General features: G+C 44.4%; 1 protein-coding gene across 2 annotated transcripts in view; it reads right to left on the bottom strand.

Moving 5' to 3' along the window:
* LOC126418730 (fatty acyl-CoA reductase 1-like) overlaps positions 1-27,987 on the bottom strand; it is a 498,968-nt gene that overhangs the window by 323,316 nt on the left and 147,665 nt on the right. Inside the window, exon 1 of one of the 2 annotated variants that reach the window (XM_050085641.1) lies at positions 19,392-19,625. The exons of the other annotated variant lie outside the window; for it this stretch is intronic. Within the exon in view, the coding sequence (XP_049941598.1) occupies positions 19,392-19,613 (222 nt within the window). The 5' untranslated portion in view covers positions 19,614-19,625. Of the gene's footprint in view, positions 1-19,391; positions 19,626-27,987 lie in introns of those variants that run through there. 2 annotated transcript variants of the gene reach the window in all.

Genomic DNA, 27,987 nt, shown 5'->3' with positions numbered 1-27,987 from the left:
ATGCCCTCCATTATGAACTTCCATCTTCACTCTCCTGACACATATGGATATTTGACACCCGACATTCAGCACGGTAGCCAGTCCGTTGTGGTGGGGTCGTCATGTATCCTCTTAGTGGTAGCCCCCTGACTACACAGGGATCGCACTGCTGATGCCTGAGCTGCTACCTCCACACCTCCCCACGTATGCCAAGGAGTAGATGCCTATCCCTCTGGGGCATCGGGACTCCCGGCAAAGGCCATCCTGCCAGGTGGTCTTTGCTGTGGCTGGGTGGTGCCCGTGGGGAGAGCTCCTGGTGGGAGTGGGTGGCATCAGGGCAGATGACCTGCAATGAAGCGTTGTACATCATCTCTCGCTGGTGGGCCTCCACCAGCAGTCTCTAAGCGATCGAGGTCTAACCTCAACGGCAAGAAATACGAACCAAGATCGTTTCCCTCCCTGGCCACTCCATGGGAGGAACGTATGGCTAAAGAAGGCAGTGGAGAATATTCACCCCGGTACCTCATGTGTACGCGATTTGATGGGGAATCGTTCATGTCGACCAAGCCCCAGTTTTTTGTGGAGCATTTAGAGGACTAGTTCAGGGAGGTGGAGAGCTTGTCCAAAATGCACTCTGGATCAGTACTCATCAAAACAGCATCCTCTGCTCATTCACGGAGGTTGCTCAATTGTGACAAGTTGGGGGATGTTTCAGTTAGCATCACGCCACTTAAGAGTCTCAACATGGTCCAGGGTATTGTATTCCACAGGGATCTTCTTCTGCAGTCCGACGATGAATTACGCGCCAACCTCGAACGACGAGGTGTTCACTTCATCCGGCGCGTCCATCGGGGTCTGAGGGATAATCAGGTAGCCACGAGTGCCATCATCTTGGCCTTCGAGGGTGATGTCTTACCCGAAAAGGTTATGGTGATGGTTTACCGTTGTGATGCGAAGCCATATATCCCTACTCCGATGTGGTGTTTTAAATGCTGGAAGTTCGGACACATGTCATCCTGCTGTACTTCCGGCATCAGATTGTGGACGCCCATCCCATCCCAATACTCCATGTGCCCCGCCTCCTATCTGTGTTAACTGCGGAGAACACCATCCCCCCTGCTCACCGGACTGTAGGATCTTCCACAAAGAAAGGAAGATAATGGAATATAAGACCCTGGACCGCCTGACCTACACTGAGGCAAGGCAGAAATATGAATGGCTACATCCTGTGCCAATGAAATCCACCTATGCTGTTGCTGCAACACCGGTTCGAACCTCTACCATGTCGTCCCAGGCTTTGCCCAGTGCCAAAGCGGACACCCGCAAGTATCTGTCCAAAGACACAGCGCGCAAAGTAGTCCAAGAAAAAGGCTCCCAAGAATCCTGACATTGCGGTGGCACCTGTCCCACCGCAACCTGCCAACTCTGCGTCTGAGGATGAGGTGGAGATTCTGGCATCCGCTGAAGACCTGGATCTCGCCAGTCCCTCAGACGCGACGGATAGCTACTGCACAGGTAGTGACTCTGTAGCAGCAGGGGCCCAGGAGGCGTAATCTGCCTCCCCAGTCCCTTCACGCCTTTATCAGTCATGGACAATACCATCCTCCAGTGGAACTGCAGCAGTTTCTTCCACCATCTAGCTGAGCTCCGACAACTTATCAGCCTTCACCCTTTCTTCTGCATTGCTCTTCAGGAAACTTGGTTTCCAGCAATACGAAACCCCACCCTCCGTGGCTATCGGGGTTATTATAAGAACCGGGCAGCTTATGAAAGGGTGTCTGGTGGCGTCTGCACCTATGTCCTTAACTCTCTTCACACCGTGTCTGTCCCTCTACAAACACATTTAGAGGCTGTCGCTGTTAGGGTGTGGACGCCACAGGCTGTTACCGTCTGCAGTCTTTACCTTCCACCAGATGGTGATGTCGTGCAGCATGTCCTGGCTGCGCTGACAGTCCAATTGCCGCCACCTTTCTCGTTACTAGGCGACTTCAACGCCCATAACCCTCTGTGGGGTGGGTCAGTGGCGACAGGTCGAGGCGCCACCATTGAGCATTTATTGGCACAGCTTGATCTTTCGCTTTTGGTTCCTTCACACACTTCAGTGTGGCACATGGCACGTACTCCACCATCGACCTTTCGATCTGCAGCCCTAGCCTCTTACTGTCTGTCCAATGGAGAATGCATGACGACCTGTGTGGTAGTGACCACTTTCCGATCTTTCTGTGACTGCCACAGCGTCAGTCTTCTGTGCGCCCTTGCATGTGGGCTATGAATAAGGCTGACTGGGACTTGTTTTCCTCCACTGCCGCTATTGAGCCTCTCTCTAATGATGACATTGATGCGGTGGTTCAATCGGTCACCACCGGCATCGTTACTGCCGCCGAATCTGCCATTCCCCGTTCTTCTGGGTTCCCTCGGCGGCGGAATGTGCCTTGGTGGTCACCTGAGATCGCTGAAGCGATTAAAGATCGTCGGCGGGCGCTCCAGCGTCACAAGCGACATCCCTCCATCGAACAACTCATCGCCTTCAAATGGCCGCGTGCGCGAGCCTGCCGCCTTATCCGCCAACGCAAGCAGGAGTGCTGGGAGCAGTATGTGTCCACCATTGGCCTCCATGTCACTCCATCGCGGGTCTGGGCCAAGATTCGACGCCTCTATGGCTATCGGACCGCTGTCAGCGTCCCTGTGCTCTCACTGAATGGAGCAGTTTGTACTGACTCCGACGTAATTGCCAACCGCTTGGCAGAGAATTTTGCTCTGAGTTCCGCTTCTGCCAATTCCCCACTGGCCTTCTGCTCCATTAAAGAGTGGATGGAACGTCGGAGACTTCCATTTCGCATCCACCATCCTGAATTCTAGAATGTTCCATTCAGTGAGTGGGAATTTCGCAGTGCCCTAGCTGCTTGTCCTGATACCGCTCGTGGGCCAGATCGCATCCACTGTCAGATCCTGAAACGCCTTTCAGTGGACTGCCAGAGACGGCTCTTCGACCTTCACAACCGTATTTGGGTCGAGGGTGAGTTTCCGTCGCAATGGCGGGAAAGTATTTTTATCCCCACTCTGAAACCAGGAAAGAACCCTTTGGAGGTGGACAGCTACCTTCCCATTAGCCTCACCAACGTTCTTTGCAAGTTGCTTGAACGGATGGTGAGCCGGCGCTTGAATTGGGTACTGGAGTCTTGGGGCCTTCTGGCTCAGTCACAGGGTGGGTTCCGTAAAGGCCGCTCCGCCGCCGACAATCTGATGAGCCTGGAGTCGGCCATCTGTACTGCCTTTGCCCGCCGTCAGCACCTGGTCGCTGTCTTTTTCGACATGCGGAAGGCGTACGATACGACATGGTGTTATCACATCATTTCTACGCTTCATGGATGGGGTCTTCGGGGCCCTCTGCCGATCTTTATCAGAAATTTTCTGTCGTATCGTACCTTCCGCGTGCAAGTCGCGGCCTCCCATAGTTCCTCCCGAGTTCAGGAGAACGGTGTGCCACAGGGATCTGTTTTAAGTGTCTGCCTGTTTTTCATAGCCATTAACAGGCTTGCTGTGGCGGTGGGGACGTCTGTCTCAGCGTCCTTGTATGCTGACGACTTCTGCCTTTACTACAGCTCTATTGGCATTGCAGCTGCTGAACGTCAGCTACAGGGCGCTATCCGAAACGCGCAGTCTTGGGCTGTAGCGCATGGCTTTCAGTTTTCGGCTGCCAAGACCTGCGTTATGCATTTCTGCCAGCGACGCACTGTTCACCCGGAGCCGCAGCTTTATCTTGATGGCGAACTTCTTTCTGTGGTTGAGACACATAGGTTTTTGGGTGTAGTTTTTGATGCCCGGTTGACTTGGCTGCCTCATATTCGGCAGCTTAAACGGATGTGTTGGCGGCATCTAAATGCTCTGCGATGCCTGAGCCACACCAGGTGGGGCGCCAACTGATCTACTCTCCTACGGCTCTACCAGGCTTTAATCCAGTCTCGTCTGGATTATGGGAGCCTGGCTTATGGCTCAGCATCCCCATCTGCGCTACGGGTGCTGGACCCAATCCTCCACAGCGGAATACGACTTGCCACTGGTGCCTTCCGGACCAGCCCAGTGAACAGCATACTTGTGGAGGAATGTGTCCCTCCATTGAGGTTAAGGCGCCAAAATTTACTGGCTGCTTATGCTGCCCATGCTTTTAGCTTGCCCAGGCATCCAAACTATCGTCTCCTGCTCCCACAATCGGTCGTCCATCTGCCAGAACGTAGGCCCCGGTCAGGCTGTACGATCGCAGTCAGCGTCAAAGAACTTCTCTCCGGGCTTAGGGTTTCCACTGTTCCACCTCCTTTCCGTGCCACTTTGCGTGCACCCCCATGGTGTGTTCCTAGACCTTGCCTTCAGCTTGACTTGGCACAGGGCCCGAAGGACTCAGTCCCTCCAGAGGCCTTCCGCCGCCGCTTTTATTCCATCCTGGCCACGTATCAGGGCTCTGGCGTTGTTTACACTGAGGGTTCGATGGTTGCTGGTCGTGTCAGTTATGCGTTAACTCTAGGGGACCATTCTGAACAACGTTCAATGCCAGATTGCTGCAGTGTTTACACTGCTGAGCTGGTCGCCATCTTTCGTACCATAAAGTATATCCTCTCCTGCTCAGGCGAGTCCTTCGTGATCTGTAGCGATTCCCTGAGCGGTTTACGAGCTCCCGACCAGTGTTTCCCTCGTTCTCGTCTGGTGATGGCTATCCAGGAGTCCCTGCATACTCTTGTCCGTTGCGGCCGCTCTGTGGTCTTTGTGTGGACCGCTGGCCATGTTGGGATACCTGGCAATGAAAATGTTGACCGCCTGGCGAAAGAGGCCACCAGTAAACGATCTCTGGAGATTGGCCTCCCGGAGACTGATTTGTGGGCAGTCTTACGCCGCGAAGTTCTATCGCTTTGGGACACTGAATGGCGCAATCTGCCCACGCCAAACAAACTCCGTCCAATCAAGGTGACGACGACTGTGTGGCGGTCGTCCATGCGGGTCTCCCGCAAGGAGTCTGTTGTCCTCTGCCGGCTACGCATTGGGCACACTCGGCTGACACACGGCCACTTATTGCGCCGTGAGGACCCCCCTCTGTGTAACTGCGGCTCCGTTTTATTTTTATCTGTGGTCCAGATTCTATTGGAGTGTCCGCTTTTAGCTGTGCTCAGGCAGACGTTCGCACTGCCTGACACGCTCCCTGCCCTTTTAACAGATGACCCTGCTATGGCTGGCTTAGTTTTGCGTTTTATTCGGGCAGAGGGTTTTTATCGTTTAATCTGAGTGTTTATGTTTTATTTTATTGTTTTGTGTTCATTCTGGTATTTGGCCTACGGTTTTAAACTCAGTTTTTAATATGTTCTCGGTGGTTGGCTTTTCCTTTTTTGTTCCTATGGTCGGCCAACCACCGTCACACTGTGTGATTTTATTTCGTTTTGTCTGGTCCTTGTCTACGTTTCTTTTGTTCTGTGTCGTCTGTCTCCTATTCTGTTAAACTTTTTTTTTCTCTGTGGGTATTTTTGGTATTTGGAAAAAGGGACCGATGACCATCGCAGTCTGGTCCCTTGAATCCCCCAAACCAACCAACCTTACTCCACAGGGGTGATACTTGTATCGAGTTGGGTGGAAATTGAACCACTGCCTTATCAGAAGATGTGGAACACACATAAATGAATATGCACAGAGCGTAGTAGGCGAAAATGAGCATAATAAAACTACAGTAATGCTACTATGAAAAACTGCAAACAAAATAATTTAACTTGTACAAGTGGGTATCTGGTTACTCGATACTCGCCACTACAGACACAGACATCCAGCGGCTTTGCTGACGCTCTCTCCTTCTCTTCCTCTCCTTCCCTCACTCTCTTCCTCTCTTTCCCTCACTCTCTCTCTCTCTCTCTCTCTCTGTTTTTCTCCCTGCGCACTGTCTCATCGGCACACATACTAAAAACATTCCACTATTCTCCGTCAAACACTTCAAGCTCCCTGTATTTCATATTTTCGCTATCAATGCTTCAGCCTCCACGCCCCTCCCAGGACAATATGAACCTGCGCCGCGCAGCACAGAGGACAGTTCTGACTCAAGTTTGCAATTGCAACGCACAGTACAATTCGGCATGGCGAATCCGCGCACCGCTCTCGGACTGCAATATATTCGATTCGTATTTGTTACTGAATACAGTTTTAAAACTGAGTGTCTTTCTTCGATATTGTTCTATGATTTATTGTAAAACTGAACCCTTGGATTTGAAAGACAGAACGGAGTGGTGCCTTTAAGATGCAGCTACAAAATCTTTTATTTGCAGTTCAAAGGTTGTTCTCCACGATGATATGACATCAACCTCAAAGGTGTACGATGGTGACGTAACGACTTCAGGCTCCATGATTTCAAACAGTAAGAAATGTAACAACTCACTGCAAGTGAAAAAAAAAGGAATTGTGACAAAACTTACACCAGTTTCAAATTTGTTTATTCTAACGGCTCACCTCCCTGCATATTATATAGCAAACTATTTACACGCAAATCTATAGTATCCGATAAGAAGATCGAAATTTTCAAACGATACTCGCGGAATAAAAAAAAAGGTTAAGAACTTTTTCATACATAAGAAAGAACAACTATTAAGAAGTAAAAACGTATGGCGACAGCGACCCATACTGTGCATACAAAAACCATGAAGGCATCATATGTAGTCAGCTATCACATTGCACAAGCGGGTGAAGCACACACTGTCGCTTATAATTTGTGGCAGACATAACACATGAAAAATCTGCGAAGCATCTTTCTACCGTACCACTTCCGAACGACCCTCTTTCAATAGAGAACTAGAAAGGCTTATAATACTGACCCTGTTCTTTGGTGAGACATCAGAATCCAGACTATATCAAATAAGAACTATCTGACCACCATCATCCCAAATAATTCGTCTTGAAAAGAAATGAGTCGACTTATGTTGCTGCACTAGCCATCCTCTTGATAACAGTAAGACATGTGTATAAACATTATTATCTGCGGGCTGCTGCCGACTACATTTACCAGAAAGAATTTTTACATGGTTAACAATTTATCTGCAATAAATCATCACGACTGTTACGATTGTTTAGGTATGACGGAGCCAAGGTAATGACTGCTAAAACAGTTGGAGCGATACTTCTAACATAAAGTGAAGTGCAAAACTGTAGTACTGTGTCGTGCTAAAGACAAATTTTCGTGATAAAGAATATTCTGGAAAATATAAAATTCGTTCTTTATGAAGGAGTAAAAATAATCAATTACGTTAACCCACACCCTCTTCAGTATTATGAGAAGATTATGGGACCAATCATAAAACACTACCACTCCACACTAAGGTTAGATGGTTATCTCCGGGTAACATCTTACCAATATTATTCGAACTATTATAAGCTTTTATGACTGACATTTCTTCCAAATTAAATGAACATTTGAGCGATGTAGCTTGGTTGTTCAGGCTAAGATTTTTGGTGGCTATCTGTGGAAAAATTAACGAATTACTCGTAAATCTGTCTTCCCGTGGAAACCAGACAATCATTTTCAATACCAATAATAACAAAATAACTATCTTAAAAAAATAAATGTTTGGATTGTTTATGTTGGCAATAGAGAACTAGAAAACTTTTTAGTACTGACCATGTTCGTTGGTGTGACATGAGAACTATTAGACTATTAGATAAAATATTTCAAGAATCGATCAAATGTCTCTGTGATAGCTGAGCATCTTCCCAAACGTATTTTCCTAAAGAGCAGAATACAAGAGTGAAATGAAGTTAACGGGTTCATAATCATTTCATACAGAATTTGCAGAATCTGTTTTAGAAATGACATCAGAATCAAGCATCCAATCATTGTTCAAAACAGTGACACTTGATGATTTATCCACAACTTGTCACGCAGGCTGTGACTGTTCTTCTCCCATTCGCGATAATAGTGTGAAATGGGATGCTAAACATATGCAGCTACAAATTAACGCCATAGACTGGATACTGAACATAACATGCGTCTTCAACACTCTTCTATCAAGCCTGACATTAAAGAGTTGGTCAAAAATTAAAAAAAAAAGAACGCTTCATACCTCCTATCAAAAGGAAAAGATTTTATTCATTTACACAGCAATCAGTACAAGTTATTACGTGTACTGTATTCTTATGTGCAGTTTTGTATATTCTTGTAGAATTCAATAGTGTATAATGTACACAATTTTGTGTGATGCACATTAAATGGTTATAATGAAAGAACTATCACAAATCAAGACTTAACTTATTTTAGGGCTACGTAAAATATATATTATTATAAATGTGTTCCACCACCAAAAAATTTGAGAGCCAGTGCCATAAAAAGTACGATGCACGAAAAACGACAAGTTGCAACAGTTTCAAGAAGCACAATTACGAAACAGAACTTGGTTGAGAACAAAGTACACAAGGTGGAATAAGAACATTTAAAGCAAAAACTAATATCTTTCATATAGTGTACTGAGCAGTGACATGCATATCATCAGATTTTCCGTGAAAACCCGCAATGAAGTGTTGGAAATCCCAGCTCAGTCTTTGAAGGACGAAAATTTGTGTGTAGTTTTTTCAAATATTGAGCTGTTTTAATTTTCAGCATGACAGTTCTTGCATTACATATTGTATATTAAGCAATTCATAGCAATATCTATACCATTATGTACTGCCTTATAATTTCTAAGAAGTGTCTCCAAATTTTATAAAACTGTCATCTTGCTTCACACTCACTGTCATCTTGCTGCACTGGCAGGACAAGATGAAACTTCTGTTTCTGTTTCTAAAATAGAGAACGATATTCGCGATTATATTAAAGCAAAAATTTATGGTAATAGGCATGGTATAATAAAAAGAAACTTTCCCCAAAAACGAGTTACTCTGATATGTCAGTGTATCATTGCAGCCTGTCCAGCTACACAGAATGGTGAACACTCACATATATGTAACATGGCGTTAGAACAGTTCCACTGGTTTCAGTTTCTCTCCTGTCCATTTGATTTCTGATTACTCTTTCTATAATCTTCTTAAAGCTGCTGTTTATTCCATAAACCGTTCCACATCAACATGGACCCTCACTGCTGTGGTCTTCTGTGTTGTCATATCTACCTTGATTATACATGATCTCCCCTCCTCTCCTGCAATATTGGCTTGTCCATCTCTCTCTCTGACTCTCCTGATTCTCTGACCAGCAACACCTCTTCCTACTACCATTCTGTTTACATTTCCCTCACTTACGTTGTCTGTCTTCCTACGTGGTTACAAGGTCCCAGCTGGAGTCTGTCAGTCTAATGGCTTCTGCGTGGTACATTAAACTGACTTTTAGTATTTAATATGATTATTGCCCGAATTTCAAATTTGAGATACTGTCGTAATCTAGTCATTGAGAGATATAAACTTAAGTTAAAAGCTTAACGCAGTAAGTCAACTATTAAAGTCAGAAACTTAGTAGACGTCTAGACGCAGTGTAACGTGATGTACAAGTTACCCAGACTATAGTCGCCTTGTATTTGATAATTTTTCTCTTAACACCCACTGCAAAATAATGAAAGGAAGAACAAGTTTATCGCTCCCGAAATTTCTGCTGTTTGTGCAGTGCAACTTCAGTGCCAGATACGACGTTTTTACTGATTACTCTTTACTGTCCGCAGCTCGTGGTTGTGCGGTAGCGTTCTCGCTTCCCGCACCTGGGTTCCCGGGTTCGATTCCCGGCGGGGTCAGGGATTTTCTCTGCCTCGTGATGACTGGGTGTTGTGTGATGTCCTTAGGTTTGTTAGGTTTACGTATTTCTAAGTTCTAGGGGACTGATGACAATAGCTGTTAAGTCCCGTAGTGCTCAGAGCCATTTTGAACTCTTTGCTACCAACTGTATTCGCAACACAACATACAAATGGTATCCACACATACACCTAAACGCGCCTGCAGAATTATATCATTCTGCCACATGTAGTTCAAGAGATACGACGCAATGGACGCTGACGAACAGGCGCGTTTTTACTGGATTGTAAGCGCCGCTCTGCCCTTGTCTGATGCAGTACAGACAATTTTAGTTCATAAACGGTAAGTGTTTAGGTCTACCCAACAGTATCTTAAGTAAACAGCACGGATAAAACACAAGGAAACAGCCAACGAGCCGGAAAGAATGAATAATGACGATTAAAACGCACAAATGAAAGTAATACGTCCTGCGGCTATCCACTTCAGCTGTTTAACTTTAAATATGGGAAATGCTTTTTCTCATTTTTTAATTCTAATAAAAACCATGTTTAGTTGACAGAATGTGTCAAAGCCAAGGGAACGGCCAGTATGCAACAGTTTGTAAACAAAGCCAAACTGATGAAACCAAAATAATTAGGGTTTTGTCACTTCCATCCTAAAGATTTTACACGCTTAACGCCAAATATTTAACACATTAAGGCATTTATAATCAGACATGTAAAGTAGTTTTATATGTGGGAGTTTTATTCTTTAAGGAACTCGGGGTGAAGAGATTACTAGTTTTCTTCAAGTCTGCACTATTAACTTTCTCTACAGTTAGAATCAGCCCACACTTCCGCATGGTCCACCACCGACTGTAATTCTATTGTGGTGTGATAATTTCTCCCAAAGTTCATCTAATTTCAAACAATGGTTTCAATGACCTGCAGTATATCTAAACTTACTCAACAAAACCTCGCGATAAGATCTTACAGTCTCCACATTCCTACCACAACCTTGAATACTTATAATGTTTTATTAAATTTGCCTGCTTTCACCAGACGAAATACATACATGTTATTTCCTATTTATCTGTCTTTCATTCCAAAGTTTGTCCAAGACTAACATAACTGTGATGTCATTTTCGTCCAGCTATGCCTGCCCATAAGGTATTTCATCAATAAAACAATCAACATTCATCAGTGGCAGCGAGAGAAAGTAAAGCATTGATTATATCGACACTCCCATCACTGCTCAGCTGTCAAGTGTGGCTCGGATCGGTCTTCTAATATAAACACTGCTTTTGGAATGCTGTTAACTGTCTTCGTCGCTATGCTTGTACCGTTGCTCTTGTCTTTTATAATAGCTCTAAGATAAATTCCTTACGTTTGATAGCACTTTGCATCAGTTATGCCCACAACGAATGAGGTTAATGCAAATTCCGCCACTCTCAGCTCACAGCAAAAGCCAGTTTCGTCATAATACGGTGAAGGTAGGGGATAACAATATCAGATGTGGCGCCAGCATCTCTCCACCCAGACGGCCAAACCACAGCATGCAGGTCAGCCAGCTGTCTGGCAAGGCTGGATAGGCGCTGATGCAGCATGGCGTAAGGGCCAGACCACTGTAGTGGTGTCCTGTATCACCGCACGCCGAGGCCCAGTGTTGCGCTCCTTAGGCGTCTACGTTACTAGAAGTGACGCCGGGTCGTAAAAAAACCAGGCCAAGTGCCTGTAAATACTCATCACTGGAGCCTATCTGTATCTCGTCCCCAATCACCGCCATCAACGAGACCTACTCCATTGCAACTGGCGGTCCAATATGGTCCTCTCAGTTTCATGTCTAGCTGAATCATCTTCTAGCTGCTATCGACACCTCACATTTAGATCTAATGATTCCAGATCTCGAGTGGCAGCCATATAAAGGAAGGCCGCCGTCCAGGTGACCTCATGTGGGTTCTTATCGTCCTCAGGTGGCCCCACATGGCCCTCTTAGCTTTGTCTATGTGTAGCTAGATCATCTTCTAGCTGCTGTCCATGCATCGATGCTAGATTTAATTATTACAGGACAAGTGGTAAAAAGATGGACATCTGGCTTCTGATCATCCACGTAGTCCTCTCATCTTCGCCTATGACTAGCTGAATCATCTACTGGCTGCTGTCCAAACGTCACTACTAGATTTAATGCGCGCAGGGCTCGTAGCAGCCATCAAAACAGGGCCACCTACAAGGTGGCTGCTGATTGTCCTTAAGGGGTCCCACATAGCCTTTTCAGCTTCGTCTATGTTATATGCATTATCTACTAGCTGCTGTCCATGCTTCGCTGTTAGATATTAAGCTTCCAGGGCTCGAATGGTAGCCATGAAAATCGTCGTCCAGGTGACCAGGGTTTGGGATCATTGTGCTACCCAAATGCCCAGCCCTCCATTGTTGTGGCATAGCTTGATAGATGTGCACCCACTTCTGCTGCCCACCTGAAGTCTGCAGGAGTAACGTTGGCAAGGGCGCGCCTTCTGTTGTGTCAGTATTCTCGTTTGCTTGCGTCCTCGCTAGGTGCAAGCTATTCACATGACCAAGTGTTTTGCTGAAGTTCTTATCACTCAATTCTTGACGTTCAGTCATCGCCTTCAGATTGTGCCCAAGCATTTCAATGAGTGAAGTTGCTGTTAATACAGCCCGGCCGCGGTGGTCTAGCGGTTCTAGGCGCGCAGTCCGGAACCGCGCGGCTGCTACGGTCGCAGGTTCGAATCCTGCCTCGGGCATGGATGTGTGTGATGTCCTTAGGTTAGTTAGGTTTAAGTAGTTCTAAGTTCTAGGGGACTGATGACCACAGATGTTAAGTCCCATAGTGCTCAGAGCCATTTGAACCATTTTTGTTAATACAGCGTTCAGGATTCCATGAGAGCTGGGAAGCTGGTAGTATATATCTGCACACCATCTGTGAGGCCTATCATCCTCTCCCAGCCCCCACACTATTACGATTTATGTCAGGAGTTAGACTGAAACATCGGGCGTCATGTGTCTGGATGCAGCATCGCCATCGCAGGGTAGCAAGTCAAGACAATTATTTTCTAATATTTTCCATCCTTCATATTTTCAACAGTTCCACACGTAGACGGGAGAGCTGGTTTAAAAGTTGGTTCCGTCATGATGAGCTCAGGCACTGATTTGGGCGAATTTAGGGGTAACATGAGAGAAACATATACTTACATGCTCCCAGTTAGGTGTACACTGTGTAATTTATTGGTACGTAGTGTCCCCTGCGCTCAGTCTTCGTCAGTAATATTTTTCTAAACCAGAAGGCCAGAGCATTATGCCAATGAATGCAATGATTTTGCATGGATAGCCCTCAGGAGTAAATATTAAGCAGTGTTTTGTAGAATGACATTACATTAGGTTTAACCTTCCCTGTTTATGTCGTTGTTTTATACAAACGGGCTTTAAAGTGTTTAAATCAGAAGAACAGGTGGTTATCATTCAGGAAGCGGTTGACTCTGTTTGGAATAAAAGCCACAATTAATGGCAGACAACACTGACTTGCTTATGCATCCCTTCGTAATAGGACAGATCATTGTCCAGTTTATCAGTACGAAATCTAGATGTTATACCATTAGCTTAGTTGATCCTTTTTCAGGTAAAGCAGCAGAGGATGTTTTAGCGTTTGTGGACAACCTGTCCGCAGCAGCAAAGCTGGGTCATTGGTCAGAAGATCAGCTGAGCTACATTATGTCTCAGGAGGAATGGTCAATAAACAAAATATTGTGTAATCGTGGCTCTAATGTGCATACCTTAAAAGCTACGAGCACTTGTTCATGTCCGCTACCGAATAAGTGCTTGAGAAAAGTCATTTTAATTTGTAGGCTATTTTTGTTTTTGAAATAAACGGTTTATTTCATTCTTTTGCTATTAGCTAATTTCGCGCCCTTGTTCATTTCCAAGCTACTTCTGATGCTTATCTCACAGTGTAATCCTGTAATCCTAAAATATCATATCTTCCACACACTTGTTTGCAGAAAGCTTCTTTCGATTGTGTTCTTAATAAAGGTTTCTTACTATTATGGTAATAAGCTGGTGAACTTACATATACATCATTTCACAGCTGTGAATTCGATGTGCAGAACAGAGAAATGCAGTTGTATCAGAGCCTGCATCAACCACATTAAAATGGATTAGTTTCACGTTTCCAATAAAACTACAAAAGACATGATTCTAAGACGTGGAAGACATCCCTCAAGAAATTAGAAGTGACTGTGCGCCTATATGTACGAAGCACTCTGGAAAAATTAGAGTTGGAGAAGTTGTCAATAGACCTGCTTAATCCTTGCGATTCTTTGCGAGAATTTCCAGTGATGCAGTACACAATGCTAACAGGAAATCAATCATCAGTGTACTGTATGTCATATTTTGTGCCTCATGTCTTATAACCAACGATGGAGAAGTTCTTTAACCAACAGTTACAGAACAACTTCATTGAAACAGTATAGGTCCTTTAGGAGCACCCATGGCTGTTTTCCTGAAAAATGGTGTGGGTGGAACAAAAGCATACATTTATGCTGTGATTATAGATATGTTAATTGTACCATTACAGATTTGTGCCCAATGTGGTGTCACCGCCAGACACCACACTTGCTAGGTGGTAGCCTTTAAATCGGCCGCGGTCCGTTAGTATACGTCGGACCCGCGTGTCGCCACTATCAGTGATTGCAGACCGAGCGCCGCCACACGGCAGGTCTAGAGAGACTTCCTAGCACTCGCCCCAGTTGTACAACCGACTTTGCTAGCGATGGTTCACTGACAAATTACGCTCTCCTTTGCCGAGACGATAGTTAGCATAGCCTTCAGCTACGTCATTTGCTACGACCTAGCAAGGCGCCATTATCAGTTGCTATTGATCTTGTGATACATGTACCGTCAGACCGACGTTCACCATTTATGGATGAAAGTTAAGTATTCGACCAGCTACGTCCGTTTTTTCTAAGTTCTAATTTCCTTGTCCTGTTCCAGACCTCACGCCAGCCTGCGTGAGCTAAAACGCGTGCCTTTCGGCTTCCTCTTGTAACCTGGTGTTGGCTCTCCAGCCAACCCACAACACCCAATGCGAGATATAACAGAAACTTTAAAAAATTTGCGGCGGTGCAAGTTATTTTCAACCATAGATCGATGCAGTGGTTACCATCAATTAGAAGTAGCACTGGAAGACGAGGGATAACTGGCGTTTACAGTTCCTTCAGTACAGTACTAATATCATTGCATGCTGTCTGGGTTTTAAATTTTGACCGGTACATTACAGTATTTGTTGAAAAGGATTTTATGAGTTTTAAAATCAAGGGTTCATTTGGATGACAGGACTGTTTTTTCTAAAGAATGTGGAGAAGCATGAGCTACGGTTAATGGAAGTTTTTAAGTGATGACACACGGCACACCTGATTCTATGTAACTATGGAGCGGTTTCATTTCACATTACAAGAAGTGTAACTCAGGTTGACCTTTCGATAGGATGTAGATAAGGGAACACCGCTCTGGATTGTATAATACCTCAGATGGAGAAGGAGTTGGATTTTTTTAGTTTTAGCAAATTACTGTAGAAAATTTGTCCCAAAATATTCAGAAACAACTTGGCGTCTTATTCATTCACTGGAAAAAAAACGAGAAATGTTGCACTAGACATCAAAATACGTGGTGCATTAAGGAATATGGAAAGAATTTTTTACAACTAGTCCAGTGTTGGTTTTTCGAAATTATGAGAAAAACTTCATATTCTCTTGTGTTGATAGTGATCGTGTACTGAGCTGCATACTGTCAAGAAATCGATTGGTTGGTACATATCTATTGCAATGCCTAGCATCAGTTAAAGAAAGCAAAGAGAAATGATTCTACCATGGAGAGGAAACGCAAAGCCTCATATATGGCATGACATATATCCATAGTTAATTGTATGGTAAGATATTAACGTGGTAACATATCACACAAGTTACAATCGTTATTGGGGTTGAAGGATTCACCTTGTAGATTAATGCATCACGCATTGAATGTATGTGAGTTTAATTTGAAGTAATTTAAAAATGGAGATGGCCTCAGTAGGCACATTTGTATGTTACAGACAGGGGGTCACCCCACTGTGGAGTGGAAGACAGTGCAACCAGCTGACAAGGAACATAAGCTATTTCCAATGCACACAACTGTAAGTTGTCTAAGAAAAGACATGGACCATGTACTGTGATTTCAGCCGTGTTCCATGAGGCTGTACAGAGCCAGGCACATGAATACACGTTATCAAGACATGGGAGTCAAAGAATGTTGATGATCAGTACTGGCGGCATATGCACAAACAGGAAGTCAATTAGCATGTGAAAAATTGTGTGCCATGTGTACACTGACCTGAATATCATTGCATTCCACCATAGAAACTACCAGCAACTAATAAGATATTTGGAATGATTGGTATGGGCATCTAAGGATATTTTGAGAAAATGCTGGCAAAGAATCGCTTTGTAATAATCATTACAGATTGGCTCTCGCCCTATGTTGGGCTAGTAACCATCCCAAATCAGCAAGTCAACACAGCGATACAGGCAGTGGTAAAAAATTATTGTGAAGTTCAGGGTTCCAGAAAAATTTACTACAAATCACAGTACCAATCTTATGTCAGAATTGATGAAACAGCTTTGTCATCTACTGCACATTCCTAAGTTAAGGAGAAGTATATGACATTCACAGGCCAATGAAGGAACAGAGCCAGTGCATAGGACAATATGAAAAACTTCTGGTCACTATAGGACAATATGAAAAACTTCAAATTACTATGTCGATAGCGATGATAAGAACGGGGAAATCCTCCTACCATAAGCCATCACGATTTATTACAAAGAAAAGTACAGGCCTATCATAATATGATTCAGTATGTATCTGTAAAATACTATCAATGTTCCAGTTGTAGAGGAATTTTGGACGAGGATGAGCTGTCAGGATGTGCCGTATTAAAACTGGTCCAAGTTTCCTGAGTGATTTATTGTTTCCAGCTAGAGTGCCCCCGTTTCTCTCGGTCTGTGTCACAGGGACCCGCAGTGCTGAGGACACCACTTTGCTGTCTGCGAAAGGGCTTAACACGGAATGGCTGCCTCAGTGACCCATGCAGCACACTCCTGTGTGACAGCCTTGTACAGCAGCGGAGTTGTGATAACGTCAGGATGCATCTGCAGTTGACTCAGCGGTCTCCGACCCTGCTGCCTCAGCGCCACCCGCTGGGAGCTGCACGTGCCTGTGGCGGACTTCCTCGCCGGTGTGGCTAAGATCGCAGCAATAACAAGCGCCCACGATCTGGCGTCGGAATCTGCGGCCCTCGCTTCGAGATGACTCCGGTGCGTGTTGGGAGCCAACAAGACTGCCCGCAGTAGCTAGCTGTGGCGTGGCCGGCCGCTGGCTGGCTGTGGACCCCACATTGGCTTCAGAGGATCGGAACAGCGACCTGCCGTGGACTGGAACGCTGTGTTCAGTGACACACCCTGCCGTCCAGGAGAGGTGCCATACTTCAATGCCTTGTTAGTGAAACGGCGCCTATTTATATGCAACTGTGCGCCTCTGTCAGGCTAATGCACCTCTCCGAGTCATGTGCTCAGAACACCCAGGCTGGGCCAGTGGGCCCCTTCTGCCTGTAACTTGCGCCATGCAAACCACTGCGTTTACTCTTTTCAGCGGTTCTACAGCCCTGTGAACTCCATTTTACTTCACAACCGCTGGTAAGTGTAACTTACTGTCAGCAGGCCCACGCCTGGCTGTAACTTGCGAGCTCAGAAATATTGCACCGAATATAACTTTTTCCTATCTTAAACGGTGGTGCCGCTACAGAGTTAAAGTAAAGAGTGCGGAAGAATGGACAGCATTTAAAGCATTTCACAAGCACGTTTTAGAAGGTATGGAAATAGGCATAGAAAGCAAATACGAAAGCCCTAGAATGTCAGGAACAAATGGGACACTGCAGTCCAAAGGCAGTTGATTGCAGAGTAGGGCACTGGGTGATGTAGATGAGCCTACACACTCTGAAGGGCCAAACAAATTACTCATCTAGTATTTGGATCCATATCAATTAATTGAAATGATTTCACCAGTGAACATTAAGCTAAAACGTTCTACTCATACGACAGTCACACATGTCGATCGCGTCTGTACATTTTAGGGAACACCTCACTCTCGTACCATCACTTCTGGCGCCAGTCCCGAAATATAGGCCAGGAGATAGTAATACAACAGGTAAAACAGACCATCCCCACGCAAGCTACATGCATATGACCATGTGTGTAGGTAGATGTAGGAATTGGGCCAATATCAAATGGATAATGCACTATCAATTTGTGGCGAATTTACCATTTGCAATTTTTTGGTGCTGTTAATAGTACGTTTCTCATTCCTGGATCACTGAGCAGCTGGTAGCACTCACTCATCCTATACATCATTCTGAGACGACGATCCTGACATATTTGGAGTCAGGTGTCCAAACACTATTATACAACATACAATGATGAGCCGTCTTAATAGTGTACTGATTTGCCTTTGGAATGCAGTACAGGAGCAGTTCAGTGTGAGGTAGATTCTGCAAATACTTGGTAGGTTTCCGAAGATTTGTGGTACCAAATACCTACGCATAGATAACGTAATTTCTATAAATTATGGGCCAGTGTTTTGTGGGCACAGAGCTAGCACCAGACAGTGCCCTATATATGTCCCTTTGCATTCATATCTGGCGACTTGGGTGGCCTCGACATCAACATGGATTCACTATGATGCCCATCCCCCCATTGTAACACGATTCTGACCTTTTTGATATAATTGCTGGCAGATGTCATCACTCCAGGCAAGACATCAAGCATGAAGTGATCCACGTGGTTCGCAGCAATGTTCAGGTTGTCGACAGCTGTCGCTATGATTTACTTTACCACCGAAGATCCCGTGGAAGTTTAGGTGAACGTCCCGCAGAGTGTAAAGCTGCCCCTACCAGACACCATATGAGGCACGGTACATTCTACAAACAGGCATGCTTCAGCATGGTGGTGTATCTGGCCCTCACCATCGACCTGGTGCGGCAATACATGTGAGCCATGCAACTGAGCGACGACCTTCCATTGCTTCTCGGTGCAACCTCGATGACCCTGTGCCCATCGTAATAGTAATCAATCATTTCGCTGGATGGACACAGGAACACGTGGTGGCGGTCTACAATAGAGTACCATGTTAAACGATGTACCCTAAAAGTGTGCTCTGAAGAATTTCTGCTTGCACCAGCATTGTACTCTGTCGACCGATGTGCCATAAATTGCCACCTATCCTGTTTTGCAGAGTGGGCAAGTCTCCAGCTTCCAGGTTCTGTGATGTGACACGGGTGTCCAACAGTTAGCCGCCTACTCTTGGTTTCACCTTTATTCACTGTGAACACCTCAGACGTTACGCTGTTTCTGAGACGTTTGTTCCTAGGCAGGCCATAACGATCTGCTCTTTGGCGAAATGGATTACCTCACTGGATTTCTCCGTTTGCGCCCTGTATCCTCACTATAATGATTCTCCATTCGTCTGTGTTCAGTCTCTGAACCTTCTTTAATGCGTCATGTTTCCACAAAGCCACGTCAGTCAATGCTGAAACGTCGGTATTCCATTGGGTAGTGCTCATAAAGTTTTGGCTCTTCTGCGTAGTACATCAGAAACAGCAGGGACACTCACCACATTGGACACATAGGCTTCCAGCCTCTCCTGGGGGACCTGTCCACGCTTGGGCCGCACCAGCATGTAGATAGTGCCAATTTCAGGGCAGGACCGCAGCAGCTTCTCCACGACGGTTAATCCCAGGAAGCCGGTGGCCCCCGTCACCAGCACTGACCGGCCGGCATACCACTGTGGCACTCGGGAACCTGAACGTACATCCTCTCTTCCCACGCCAACCATTGGAGAATTTGTTTCCTGTAAAAGGGGACATGGAATCAGAAAACGCTACATTCTAGAGTACACTTTCTGAAGGTTGCAAAGTTGAAATACACGAGGAAAGGGCTATTCTCTACTTGTACAGAAGCCAGACTGCAGCTATAAGATCCGAAGGACATGAAAGAGGAGTAGCAGTTGAGAAGGGAGTGACGCACGTTATAGACTACCCCGAGCTTTATTTAGCTAGAACACTGAGCAGAAACCAAGGAGAAATTGCGAAGTCGATTAAAGATTAGTGAAAAGATCAGAGACGTTTGATATGGCTTTGTTATTCTGTCAGAGACAGTTAACTACCTCGAATAGCAGTTACAAGGAGTGAATAGTGTCTTGGAAGGAAGATACAATACCAATGCTAACAAAATAAAACAGAATAATATGGAAAACAGAAAGTAATATATTTAGGTGTAGTACTAAAGGAATTCGTACAACTCTTCCATTTATTAATACCTATACGGAATATACTTATAAATTTGTTATTCTATACAGAAACTGAAATGACTGTGTAAAAGTGATAGACTCAAGGAAGGAAAGTAATAACGCATGTCTACTATCTCATATAAAGTGAGAGAGAAATAGACAGATGAATACGCACAGAACAATAGACGACTCTTAAAAAGAAACAGAAGCCAAATTCTCGTCTTCTGTACTTCAGTGGAACATTTGGTGTTGGAACAAAATGAATGAGAATATGTTTCTGTCTAACTGGGTATCGGAAGACAGAAGAAAGAATCGTATTGATATCTATAATGGAAGTGGGCGCCGAGTTAAAAAGTCTTCTCTGCAATTCTATGTAAAACAAAAGAAACATCCATGCCACTCGGTGTATTTAGGACAGACATTGATAGGATAGGACAAAAGCTGATAGGACCAGCCATATGCTACCTGATTAATATTGTAATGGCATGTAACTCTGCCAGAGGCCAGAGTAGTAACTGGATTGCCACATCCACTAATAGCAGACGACGACCTCTATACGCAGAAACCCCGGGCTGTGTGCCAGTTCTGGCATCCAACTCCTTTTGTGTGGCAACACCTGCACCTAGAACACTGTCTCCATACAAACCGATTCCAGACGCCACAGAAACACCATTTTCACCACACAGTCTGTGCCAGACAGCGGTATTTAAGCCCCCATGGTTGGCCAGCCCTCATGAGCACATCTGGGTCATGAAATGACGTCCTACTTTCGACGCAGCCGCCACTGCGGTCTCCAGGAATTAATAACTCCATACTGACTGGCAGCTGACCCTCTGTCACGGCCACATGGTCCTAGACACACTGCGAGGTCCAGTCAGCTCCTGTGTCTGCAGGGTCCATTTTCAGCACAATGGGCAGTCCCACTGACCCCCCCAGCGTACCTTCAACTGAAGAATGGTCGTCACTCTTCTGCTCCACCATCTTGATGGACAGGGTGTGGGAATTACGAGAGACATTTCACAAATAATGCAATACTGCGGATTTTTGATGCAACAATAAGGAAAATTACGTCAAATGTTGTTGATAGCTTGAGTAAGAAGCACCTGTTTTCGTTTATTCGCTGTGTATTCTAACATAAAATAGGTGAGAGGTAGAAATGGACCTCGCAGGAGTCTCTGGTAGTGTGTCTGGGTATCTTCGCAACTTCACGCTGGAAAAACCCGACAGAAATCCACACTACGCGTTACGGGAAGTTTGTGGTGAGTTTACTGTGGGCCATAGTAGTTTCACGTTGGGTCAATCGTTTTCGTGATGGTCGTACGAGCACTGACGATAATTCCAGGAACGGAAGGCCAAAAACGTGAAAAGATAAAAGAAGTTTGAAACTGGTGGCACACGCTACCGAAGAAGATCGTAGTGCGACTTGTATGGAGCTCTCTGAAGCGACAGGAATTCCACCAACATCAGGATTCTGTATTCTGACAAACGATTTGGAGAAGGGAAAAATTTCTACGAGGGGCGTCCCATACCGACAGCTGAAGATAAGCTGAAACGCCTGGAGATCGATATTGCAGAACAAAAATAGACGTCCGAGTAAGAAAACTTTACTCATGTTGCTGGTAGCACTGAGTGAGTGTGCTGTAGCAGGTTAGAACATATTTGATACGGTTTACGCGTCTTCCACCATCAGCTGGACGGAAACTGTTGTACGTCATTCAGTCTTGCTGTCGCGGTCATCCGTTGATGTCCTTGCATTAGTGCATTGGCTGAAACCGCAATGTTTTCGGATGGGGTAACGAGTAAATCTTAAGTTTCTTGTGAAACTGAGGAAAACTGTTGCATGAGCTCATGTCATGTTAAAGGAGGTGCACGGAATGTTTATTGAAAACTGAGGCAATTCAAAAGATCGAGAAAATTGCTATACTGATCCGTAAAAATCGTCGTCTGGATGTCCGAACTCCTGCTGAAATTTCGTGAATTAACAGGGAACGGTACGTCAGGTTTCGCATGAATAATTAAATATGCAAGAATTTTGCGCAGAAGTTAGTGCCAATACGCCAACCTACTCCATCTTGTCTGTAAAGGTAATCTTTGGGAAACCCACCATCGCCGTCTAGGACAGCCCACCAAATTAACCCCACCTGCCCCCTACGACATTTTTTCCTTTGCTAATGTCAAATCAGCGGTTACAGAGACAATACACTGATTAGACAGAACATTATGACCACAGACCTACTATTCACATAAGCCCGTCCAGGCGATAGAAGCGTCACCTGGCGAGGAATGACTGCTAGTCAGAAACACAAACGGTGGATGTTGCGAACAGGTAGGATGACAGTGGTACTCCCACAAGGCGTTGAACGTTGGAACGTGCAAGACTCTTCACAGAATACGGGGTTCTGAGGCTTGTCTGCTCTCTGAAGTAGGATAGATGGCGATCTGTGGCATCTCTACCGAAAGAGCACAATGCTGGAGAACGCACAAGTCTTTCGGAGCAAACCATTGTACGTTTTTGAACAAGAAACTCGACAGCAGACCGCCACTGCGTGTTCACTTGGTGACAAAACGATATTGCAGTTACGATTGTAGCAGTTACAGGACCATAGGGATTCGACCGTCGATCAATGGAAACGTGTCAGCTCTTCGGCTGAATCACATTTATGCTACACTAAGTCAATGGTAGCCTCCACAACCACCGTCAACGATGTTAGAGACTACTGGGAGTAGTACTTGTCATTTCATCATCATTCATGAAAGTGGCGAGATTGGACTGAGCAAAGGTTGGGAATTTGTCCGGACGCTGATAACCGTGCAGTTGAGCGCCCCACAAACCAAACATCATAATCATAATCATCATCATCATCATCATCATAGACGTTCGCGGCAGCGCGATACGTGCAGCCCGCCTCTGACGCTGTCTGGTGGGAGCAGTATTGTTCTATGGGAGACATTCTCCTGCGCATGTGTGGGGCCTGTGGAAGTAATCGAGGTCGCAGGTTCGAATCCTGCCTCGGGCATGGATGTTTGTGATGTCCTTAGGTTAGTTAGGTTTAACTAGTTCTAAGTTCTAGGGGACTAATGACCTCAGCAGTTGAGTCCCATAGTGCTCAGAACCATTTGAACCATTTTTTTGAAGTAATCGAAGACAGGTTAACAGCTGCGAACAACACGCAGCGCTTCATGCTTGGTGTCTTTCCCGACGGGGATGTCTTTTTTCAGCAGTATAACTGTCCGTGTCTCGGCGACAGACTATGCTACAGTGGTTTGAGGAGTATTATAGTGATCTTACATTAATGTGTCATCGACCAAATTCGCCTCATGTAAATTCTATGGAACCTATTTGGGTCTCTAAATAGCGCCATTATGGTGAACACAAAACAGAAAACCCTTATTTACACGAATTATATGACCTGTACGTAGACATCTAACGCCAGGAACATCCAAAAACCTACCACCAAACTGTAGGATCAATAACCCTCAGAATGAGGGATGTATTTCGTTCCAAAGACGGACAAACAAGCTATTAAGCAGATTGTCACAATATTTTGGCTGATCACTGTAAATGGCCTTACCTTTGACAGCGTTGACTGAGAACATTACGTCTTTTACACCACCAAGTTTCTGTAGACTTCAGTATCTGATTTAATTTCAACGTGATGCCTTTACCCGTTACTGAGAAAATGGGTTTTAAGTGTCGCTCAGACAGAGAGATTCAAAGTGATCCTGTAAGGGTCCCGTTTCTACTGATTACGGTACAGGAGCCTAAAATGTTTGATGTCTCAGCAGGTTAACTCATACTACGTACCCGAAATCCTGTTCTTCATTCGTAGGTGTCATATTTCTAGTCTGTAGAGATGCATTGTTTGTGGAAATCATCAATGCACACAACCTGCAGGACCAGGTATTTTGTCTTCGATGTCTTCTTCAAGCAGCTTTTGAAGACACATTTCTGTATTACAAGAAGGCAGCAACCAGCTTTTCGTCCAGTCCTGGTATTTTACAACCCTTGTACCAATGGCAAACTTCTTTTGACTGGAATACTATGTTTCTTTGAAAACATCATAGAAAATATGAAATTTCTGTGCGGACTTGGGGAAGATCTAATAGCCTGGTACGAAACCAGCGGCTAAGAGCTGCTGTAGCTTGTTAATAATAATTTAAAAAGTGTGTGGTTCCGCAAGTTCGTCTCAACATTTAAGAGCTATTTCCTTTCTGTTGTTGTTTTATGATGTGGTGTTTTGCTGAAGGACAGGACGGATTTATTCTTGCTTATCCTTAAGATATCCATGTCTGCGTCTATTGAAATAATGTCAGGATGATGTTGGCCTTTCAAGTTTTGAGGAACGTCTTCACAAAACCCAACATAAATTACAACAGACACAGATGTTGAATACATTAGCATAAGAGATAAGAAACAACTCCTCACAGTACAAGGATATTTCTATATAAACAAGACCAAATAATAATACAGTATAGTATCAATAGTTTGAGTCTCGATAGTTCGAGTTTCCAATAATCCGAGCCTCTTTTTTTTTTTTTTTTTTTTAAAAAAAAGAATAAGCTGCAACGATCTACTTTCTTTTTTTACTGAGATGATAAATAATGAAAACATCATTGCAAAAGATAGATAGGGAGAGTACAGCTCAGCGACAAAGCAGACAACAATGCAATCAACACCGACGATTAGCTCGCTGCCCTGTTGCACGAACATATGTTGTTAGTATGGCACGAAATACCCCGACTGCTGCCGGCTGTTACCGATCAAAACTGGGGAGTTCATACGCTGCTGTAGTTTCCAGTACGTGTACTGTACAGTGTTGTGTGTCGTTTTGTTTGTTGACTTTGTGTTCCGTTGTACACCTTACAAAGATGAGTGCTGTAACAAAAAAGAGGAAATTTGTGCCTTTGCATCTAAAATTAGAAGCACTAAGACCACTTGACAAAGGAGAAACAATAAAGTACCTTGCTCTTGAATATGGAGTCAGTGAAGTTACTGTTGGTGACTGGCGACGAAACCGACTTAAATTGGAACAGTTTTCTTCACAGAAATGCTCACACGAATCTCTCAGTCGAAGAAGTACAAAGAAGTCAGACTTCGAAACATCAAGTGAGGTATTGTTCATGTGGTTTACCCAACAGAGACAGAAGGGTGCTCCGATTTCTGGCCCAATCTTGCAGAAAAAGCTTTATTTTTCAGAAAAAAGCTGCAAGAAGGAGATGACAATTTCGCCGCGAGTGTGGGCTGGCTCGACAAGTGGAAGAAGAGGTATGGAGTGCGTCAACTAGACGTATGTGGAGAAAAACTCTCTGGTGACGCTCAGGCCGTTTCAAAATTTATCGTCGAGTTTAAGAAAATCATAAATGACGAAAATTTGTCTAATGAACAAATATATAACTGCGACGAAACTAGGCTAAGTTTTAAAATGTTACCAGCGAGAACACTTGCTTCGTGTGAAGAAAAAAGGGCTCTAGGGCACAAAAAAAGCAAAGATCGGCTCACAGTTATGGCAGCTTCAAATGCAACTGGAAACCACAAACTAAAACTAGTTGTGATTGGGAAGTCTGCCAAGCCAAGAGCATTCAAGAATGTATCCATCTCAGCTCTTCCGGTTGCCTATACACATCAGAATAAAGCCTGGATGAATCAGAAAATCTTCAAGAACTGGTTTTTTTAACTCACTTGTACCTGACTGAAAGAATTTTTTAAAAGAAAGGGGACTGCCATGCAAAGCAATTTTGCTCATGGATAATGCTTCCTCACATTCAAGTGCAGTGCGACGGTATCCGCGCCTTGTTTTTCCCATCAAACGTTACCTGTCTCATTCAGCCCATGGATCAGGGCGCTCTGGAATGTCTAAAAAAAAAATTATCGACGGCGACTGCTACATTCAATCCTTCATTTCGAAGACAACGAAAGCATTGTAGGAGCTTTGAAGAAAGTGACTCTGAAGGACGTCGTGTACTGGATTAGCGAATCTTGGAGCGAAATAAAGTCAGACACAATTTCTAAGTCATGGAGGAAAATTCTACAGGAAAGTATGCCAGACACAGAAACTGAAGATTCAGCAGATGAGGACGATCAACCCTTGTGTAATTTAATCAGAAGATTGCCAGGGTGTGAAGAGGCAGAGGAGGTGGAAGTAGGCGAGTGGTTAAATTCGGACGAACAGATGGAAGTGGCAGACTCTTCTGTAATTGACACGGTCAACATTCCATCGCAGTTTGAGAGTGACGAGGGTGACGTGGCAGAGGCTGCACCGATGACGAGTCACACCGATGGCTACGCTGCTCTCGAGGCCGCCATATGCTACGTGGAACAACAGCCTGAGGCGACAGCAACTGACCTACTGCTCCTGAAACGGTGGCGTGACATTGCCGCGAGGAAACGTTGCAGCTTCGCCAAAAAAGACACTTCACTATTACTTGTCTAAATAAATGATTATTGTTATTCTGCCGATGCAAATGCATGTGTAAATACTTTTATTTTAATAAAGTTCATATTTTGACCTGTATTACTTACAATATTATAATTTTTCATTTCCCATTTAAATTTCGATAGTCCAAATTTTAGATAGTTCGAGGTGGTTCCAGTCCCGTTCACCTCGAACTATGGAGACTCTACTGTACTTGTAATATATAGTGGTCCATAGGTGTGTAACCATAACCATTCAGCTAAAACGAAAAAAAAATGTAGGCAAACAGAAATGAAAGGTCAAGTGCGGTGAGATGACTGAAGCCCAAATCTCGTGGCTATTTTGAAAGCAGCCAACTTGAATGCAGCTCCGAATTTTCGAATGGGAAGGGGGCATATCAAACACATAGCCCATTAGATGAGAGAAAGAAAGGTTCCTTTCTTTTGAGCATAGCTTAATTCATTCTCGAGCTAAGGCTGAGGTTTCTTTTTAACAAGTGACATTAAAGCGGATGATTTTGAGACATGCCAAACTCACTGATATGGCCTAGATATCACTAGAGCGAAGAACCTGTGTTTTGGCAGAGGAGTTTAACCAACCCACAAAGACTGTATACGTAGAACGTTTTTTTCCAGTAGTGAATGCTTGTATTTTTTGCAGTATGAATCCTGTCGCTGGTAGGTTGACTGTAGCTATGGGCGTGTCTTTGGAGACTCATCTAAATTGTCATTAGTACAGATAAGATCTTCATTAGGTTAAACATGTGCTATTTGTATTCAGGGTCAGTCCGACTCTAATCTCCTTCCCCTCAGGAAATGATCAGTCCTCCACCACCCATCATCCGCCACTCACCCTCTCCTCCTCAGCCCGTGCATCAATTGTTTCCAAACCCCTCCCACTTTCTCATCTTTTACATCTGGAGCACTTGAGTGGATGAGCTCTGCACCATGGGGAGATGAACATGGTGTAGTTTTTTATTCATAAGAAATTGATTTGTTGTAATTATGCTAAGCAGTGTCACCTGAGGTCTAACGAGTAGGTAAAAGTAATAAAAAATTAAATTTAATATTTCTTGATTTTCGTCATTCCAGGTAACAGCAGAGATCACTGACAGGTAGATATGTAAGTACTCTCATTTTTCAATATTCTTCGCTTTTTTCCATATTTTCCACAGTTTTGTCTATTTTCCCACATTATTTACTTGTTGTTCGTATTATTCCACAATTTAAAACTGTTTTATTTATTTTCCCACATTATCACGATATTATCTATCATTCCACAATATTTTTGTAATCTCAATCACGTGAATTTTGCCCCACTGCCATCAACATCACATGAAAGCTACTTTGCGTCACATTATGTTAATGTCAATTCACTACACTATGAAGGTCCCAGCAAAATGGTGATGAATATTACGAGGTAAGACTCAATAACATTATAAATTACTAACGTCAGAGCATATTATACTAAATGGATGCGAATAATGACGTAATGTATGGTATGAGACT

The sequence above is a fragment of the Schistocerca serialis genome, chromosome 9, assembly GCF_023864345.2.
Source record: "Schistocerca serialis cubense isolate TAMUIC-IGC-003099 chromosome 9, iqSchSeri2.2, whole genome shotgun sequence".
NCBI classification, from domain to species: Eukaryota; Metazoa; Arthropoda; class Insecta; order Orthoptera; family Acrididae; genus Schistocerca; species Schistocerca serialis.
Note: the sequence above shows the minus strand (reverse complement) of the source record. Positions and strands in the feature narration are given on the sequence as shown.